The sequence below is a fragment of the Vollenhovia emeryi genome, unplaced genomic scaffold, assembly GCF_000949405.1.
Source record: "Vollenhovia emeryi isolate VEMERY1.0 unplaced genomic scaffold, V.emery_V1.0 DF939906.1, whole genome shotgun sequence".
NCBI lineage: Eukaryota > Metazoa > Arthropoda > Insecta > Hymenoptera > Formicidae > Vollenhovia > Vollenhovia emeryi.
The window spans coordinates 1-5,974 of NW_011966460.1; the positions used below are offsets into that span (position 1 = coordinate 1).

General features: G+C 41.5%; 2 protein-coding genes across 2 annotated transcripts; both read right to left on the reverse strand.

Annotated features, from left to right (window-relative positions):
• Window positions 1-1,244: 1,244 nt before the first annotated feature.
• LOC105556599 lies at window positions 1,245-2,582 on the reverse strand. Its single transcript, XM_012003695.1, has one exon. The coding sequence runs from the start codon at window positions 2,580-2,582 to the stop codon at window positions 1,245-1,247; it is 1,338 nt and encodes a 445-aa protein (XP_011859085.1).
• Window positions 2,583-4,716: 2,134 nt separating this feature from the next.
• Window positions 4,717-5,934, reverse strand: LOC105556596. Its single transcript, XM_012003692.1, has 2 exons — window positions 5,117-5,934; window positions 4,717-5,002 (listed from the first exon to the last, which is right to left on the reverse strand). The coding sequence occupies exons 1-2, from the start codon at window positions 5,634-5,636 to the stop codon at window positions 4,719-4,721; spliced, it is 804 nt and encodes a 267-aa protein (XP_011859082.1). The 5' UTR covers window positions 5,637-5,934; the 3' UTR covers window positions 4,717-4,718.
• Between the last annotated feature and the right edge of the window lie 40 nt (window positions 5,935-5,974).

Below are 5,974 nucleotides of genomic sequence, written 5' to 3' on the forward strand. Positions count from 1 at the left end.
TTTTTCTGTCGACAAAATTTGGAAACAGAGTTTTCTGAAATCTGTTCTCTACAGGCTTGGCTGTCTGGGTTCTTGAATCTTCTATTGAATCTTCTGAATTTCAATTTTTCACTGTACAGCCTGTGCCCATAACCTGATGGCGCAGGATTGAAAAGAATTAGTGAAGAGAACAGCGTAGTTAGTCTCTGAGACATGCCAAAAGCCTCTGTGTCTTTTGTGGTGTATTACTACATACATTAGTATGGAGACCAGATGGCGCTAAGCCGTACAGGACAATGGCCTAGTTTACACCGTGCGTTGTATATTCAACCCAAACACGATAGGTCGCGACGATGTAAACAGTTGCGACCTCGCTTGGGTCAGGTCTCTTTTTCGCGTGCCTTGACATAAATTAGGTCACACGACGTAACGCGTGTAAACGCAGGTGACCTAAAGATCGCCTAAAATGCAGAGTAAACACGTAGGAGAAAAGTAAAAACACTTTTATTATGCAAATCGTACCCAAGCTATCGATTAAGCGCAATCTCAACTTCGTCGGAACAGCCGTTGTTGAGATTCGAAATTCTGAGGGCCCGTCAACTCGTGTACTCGCGTAAACTTACACGGTCGGTCTCGCGCGCGCGGTACTAGCTGCGCTTACACTTGGCGCGAGACACTACCGTGTCTCATGATAATTATGCCAACATTTTTTCCAGTCTTTCAAACTGCGTGATATTGGGTCCTAATACGAACAAATAATCAGACCCCTGATGGAAAAATTTTGCTGAAAACGTAATGAAATTTGCTGAAATTTGGTTGAAAATCTCTTGCAATTGACCCAATTTCATTGTCATTTCAGCAATTTCTCATTAAAAAATTTATTTTCAGTGAAATTCTGCAAATTTCATGTTATATTCGGTAGTAAAGGATATCTATTTTATATCAGAAGAGCTATTTATTAGTACGTGTGTTACAGTGAGTTCACACACATCAGCCTACTGCCTGCCTGCGTGCCTGCGCGGTGCTGCCAACCTCCCCAATCAAACCTCTCTATAACATGTTCTCTCTTTTTTTTCTTTTAAAATAACAATATTGGATAGATATGAACATATATGACTTAAATAATATTTGACTGATTCTGGAATTGTAAATTTGTAACGTAGTCGGTAAATCGAGCTGGAGGCTTCACGTTCCTTCTTTTAAAATAACAATATTGGATGGATATGAATATATATGACTTAAACAATATTTGACTGATTCTGGAATTATAAGTTTGTAACGTAGTCGGCAAATCGAGCTGGAGGCTTCACGTTCTTTCTTGGACGTGCTTTTCCCGTACTTGTTGGCGTGTTGATGACTGCGTTATTCGTTGGAACTTCGACTGCTGATTCCTTGGGAATGTCGACGTTTGTGTCTTTAACAGTCTTCCCGACTGTTGATTCCTTGTGGTCGTCGCTGCTTGTATTTTTAACAGTCTTTTCCGCACTAGGTCTGACACTGCTCTTGTTGGGTGACGAAGAGATGCCCATAAGTTCACTATCGTCCTGACTAATTGATTTTGGAGCTGTAGTAGTCACCGATTTGCGTGACGACTGTACCTCTGTTGTATTTGTAGACGGCTCTGATATTGTGGAATAAATCGCTGCGTCATCCGCCTTTGAGGGGTGTTGACGCCGACTACTATCGTGTCGAGGCTTTATATGTACGGCACTTCTTCGGTAAAGTGCATCCTTCACATTTACCATGTATGCGCGGTCCGAGATCCTATGATTGATTTTACCTTTGGACCAATGATTCTCCTCTGGTTTTAACTGAACCATTACTGGTTGACCCACTTGCAGCTCTGGCAGCTTTCGTGCTGTTCTGTCGTAGTAGTACTTGCTTCGTAGTTTGCTTGACGAAATCTTTTCTTGAACTCCTTCTATTATCCTTGGCTGCAGATTGGACTGTAAAGTTGGAATACCACATCTCGTCCTTCGTGAGAAAAGCCGTTGAACCAGGCTCAAGTCCATTTTGTTCGGGGTATTTCTCCAATGTAGGATGGCGTACCAAAGATCTTCTCCACTTTTCTCGCATTTTTTAATAATTTTCTTGACAATTTTTACTGCAGACTCCGCTTTGTCGTTGCCCTGTTGATGATGCGGAGATGATGTCACGTGTAGAACTCCCCAGGATCTTGCAAACTGCCGAAACTCGGAGGAATCAAAATTGGTACCGTTGTCACTGACGATCTTAGTCGGTATTCCGTGTCTAGCAAAGTTTTGCTTCGTGACAGCAACGAGTGATTTTGCTGAAAGATCTTTGACTATGTCCAATTCGAAAAAATCTGAAAAATGATCTGACGTGACCACGAAGTTTCTTTTCTTCCCTTTATGTGTAGCTGACAACAGGTCCATGGAGACAGTCTGAAATCGAGCAGAAGGTACTTCATGTGTTTGCATAGGAGGATTCGATTGTTTGTCTGCAAATTCTAAGCAGATGTCGCATTCCTTCACGTTGTCTCTGATGGCTCCATTCATTCCTGGCCAGAAAATGTTTTCGCGAGCCAATTTATTCATAGTAGCTTCTATTCCACCGTGTGCCGCGTGAACTTTTTTTAGCATAGTTTAACGTAAACTCCGAGGGATGACGATTCTATCGTTTCTCACTATCATATCGTCTTGCAGCGATAGTTCGCTTTCGAACTTGAAATAAATCTTGATTTCATCTGGGACATCGTGAATGTATCTAGGCCATCCTCCCTGTATGTACTTCTTTAACACTTGCAGAGATGCATCTTTGATCGTTTCTTTTCTAATCTCGTTGATGACTTCGTCTGAAATGTTAAGGCATTGTATAACATTGACACACCCTATTTGTTTAAACAGTTTCTCTTCGTGGTTCCTAACCCTATCTACATTCTGATCTTCTGTATTGACCGGTGCACGAGAAAGAGCATCGGCTACGACGTTCTTTTTTCCTTCTAAAAATTGGAATTCCAAATCGTAGCGTTGTAAGTACATAAACATCAGTTGGAGCCTCTTAGGTGCTTTCAGACGAGATTTTTTCGATATGTTGACGAGAGGCTTGTGGTCCGTCTTGATGATAGTCCCTGATTTACCGGCTATGTATTGGTCGAATCTAGTACACGCAAAAGTAGCTGCTAGCAGCTCCTTTTCAATCATAGCGTAGTTCTTTTCTGCTTTTGTTAGAGATCTGGATGCAAACATGATTACTTCATCATCCTGCAAAAGTACTGCTCCTAGACCATGACTGCTACTGTCGCACTGTATTGTAACTGGTTTGCTTACATCAAAGTACTTAAGTGTGACGATATTTGCGACCATCTCTTTGATTTTATTAAACTCTTTTTGTTCAACCTCAGTCCAAATCCAAGGTGTACGCTGCATTGTTAGTTCTCGTAGCCGATGTAGCTCGGAGCTTAGATTAGGTAGATATCTGCCGAGATAATTTACTAAACCGACAAATCTTTCAACCCCTTTTTTGTCCTTAGGGTTTGGCATGTTTTTTATAGCTTCGACCTTTGTAGTGCCCGGTTTCAGACCCTCTGTGGACAGGACATGTCCAAAAAATTTAACAGAAGTCTGACACAAATTTAGCTTCGATCTATTCAATTTGCAGTTATTTTCACGTAATCTTTGTAAGAGATTTTCCAGATTACGATTGTGATTCTTTATCGCCAACTCCACATTATCTCCCTGACCATAAATGAGAATGTCGCCTGCCAATATCTCGACACCTTGTAGTCCATGAATTGTCTCAAGGATTCTCATCTGAAAGATTTCCGGAGCCGCAGAAATTCCGAAAGGTAGGTGAAGCCATCGATATCGTCCATACGGTGTCTAGAACGTTGTTAACTTACTGCTTTCTTCAGAGAGTTTGATTTGCCAAAATCCTTTTTTGGTGTCGACTGTGCTAAAAACCTTTGCCTTTCCTAGTTCTGGGAGGACTTCATCGAGAGTTGTGAATTGGTAATTTGGCCTCTGCAATGCTTTATTTAACGGTATTGGATCTAAGCAAATTCTAAAAGATTTTGGTTTTTTAACTAGTAGAATATTACTCACCCAATCCGTATGTTGTTCTTCTTTAACGATTATTCCTTTCTTTTCCAAACGTGTCAACTCTTCTTTCAGATCATTCCGATAGCTCATAGGGATTCTTCGTGGCTTCTGAATCACTGGCTCTATGTTCTCGTCGATCTCCAGTTGAGTAGTCCCTGGTAGCAGGCCGTATCCTTGGAAGACGTCTTGGTACCTCTTGACAATTTCTTCTGTTTCTGCACAGTTATTTATCTTTAAACTCTGCATTTGGACTGAATTGCAAACTTTTATGAGCTTTAAATCCATGCAAGTGTGAACTGAGAGGAGTGGCCACAGTCTTCATCCACAACTCGGAATTTTATTCGATATTTTTTTCCTTTATGTACACACTTAAGACTGACTTCTCCTAGCACCTTGATGTTGTGTTTTCCAAAATCCATTAGAAGACATGAGGGTTGCTGCATTTCTCTGTGAGGCTCGGGTACGATGCTACAGTAATATTTGTAGCCCATAACGCATGACCTCGCTCCTGTATCCAACTCGCAAGCTATCTTTTTCCACTTCTTGTTGATGCGGAACCACAGATTTGCAACCAACGAGCCATCTGAGTCACTGATGCATACTTTTTTTATCTGGATCGGCCCAGCTTCCGAGTCGCTGCTACTCGAGTCCTCCGAAACATGACTTTCCTCTCTCAAGTCAAGTTTGGTTGATCTGGTTACCTTTGGGATTATTCCGTTTTTTCATGTGACAGACTTTCTCCGTGTGGTTTTTCTTTTTGCAGAACTTGCATGTCTTACCAAATGCTGGACACGCGCCTTTTACGAATACATGTGCGCTACCGCAGTATCGACATAATTTGGACTTGTTCGTAGTGCATCTGTCCTTATTTATTTTGTTCACCGCCGATATTACCTTCTCGTCCGCTTGCATAGAATTAACTTGCTTTTCTGTAATCTCGTGTACTCTACAAGTTTCCGTAGCTGATTTTAGAGTTAGATCTGTCTTTGACATTAGTTTACGTTTTAGGGCGTTGTCTTTAATGCCTACAACAATGCGATCCCTTAGCAGATCATCTTGAAATTGATCATACTCACAGTTCTTAATCAGTTTTTTTAGTCTGATTAGGTAGTTGTCGAAGGTTTCGTCCTGTTGTTGGACTGCGGTGTTGAAAAGATACCTATCATAGATAACATTTTTGCTAGCTGTTGTGAGTCTTGTTTCGATGATTTTCAGGACATTTTCTGTGGTATCTTTTTCCTCTTCTGTTAGCTGGAAATTGAGATATTTCTTCATCGCCTGTACTCCAATCGCAGCTATTAGTAGGATGCTGATTTTTTGTTTCTCTTGTGTATCTGGCCATGCCGACATTCCAGTAGCAATTGCATAGTTATTCCAATTGTCCTTGAAAAACTCAAAATTTTCTCTGACGTCACCTTTGTCTACATTAAGTGGTTGAGGCCACGGTACGTTCGCTTGGAGGTTAGGTAATTGCGTTACTGAACCTTCTCCGTTCCTAATGTTTAGTTTCGACTGGACTTGAACCATTTGTTGATTTAAGTTCTGTAGGGCTTTGACTTGCTCTGTTAATATCCTGTTTAGGTCGTCGGCATTCATGGTCGTCGTCTCTAACCTTACTTCACCGAATTATAAAGCTATTCGTGGTTCTGTACTGAATGGTTCTGTATTCAGAAGATTGAGACCATTCCTACCACACCTGGCACCATGTTATATTCGGTAGTAAAGGATATCTATTTTATATCAGAAGAGCTATTTATTAGTACGTGCGTTACAGTGAGTTCACACACATCAGCCTACTGCCTGCCTGCGTGCCTGCGCGGTGCTGCCAACCTCCCCAATCAAACCTCTCTATAACATCCCAGATAGCACAGGATGTCCTGTGGACGTCCAGTTTAAGTCCAATTTACGTCCGAACGTCCGTGGACGTGAAATGG

Bases quoted from the DNA above. Each gene is read 5' to 3' on its own strand.
- LOC105556599 (XM_012003695.1), bottom strand. From the start codon at position 2,582: ATGCTAAAAAAAGTTCACGCGGCACACGGTGGAATAGAAGCTACTATG.
- LOC105556596 (XM_012003692.1), bottom strand. From the start codon at position 5,636: ATGAATGCCGACGACCTAAACAGGATATTAACAGAGCAAGTCAAAGCC. The intron at 5,003-5,116 runs GTGAGTATGATC...CTCTAAAATCAG, and splicing joins AAAAAAACTGATTAAGAACT to CTACGGAAACTTGTAGAGTA.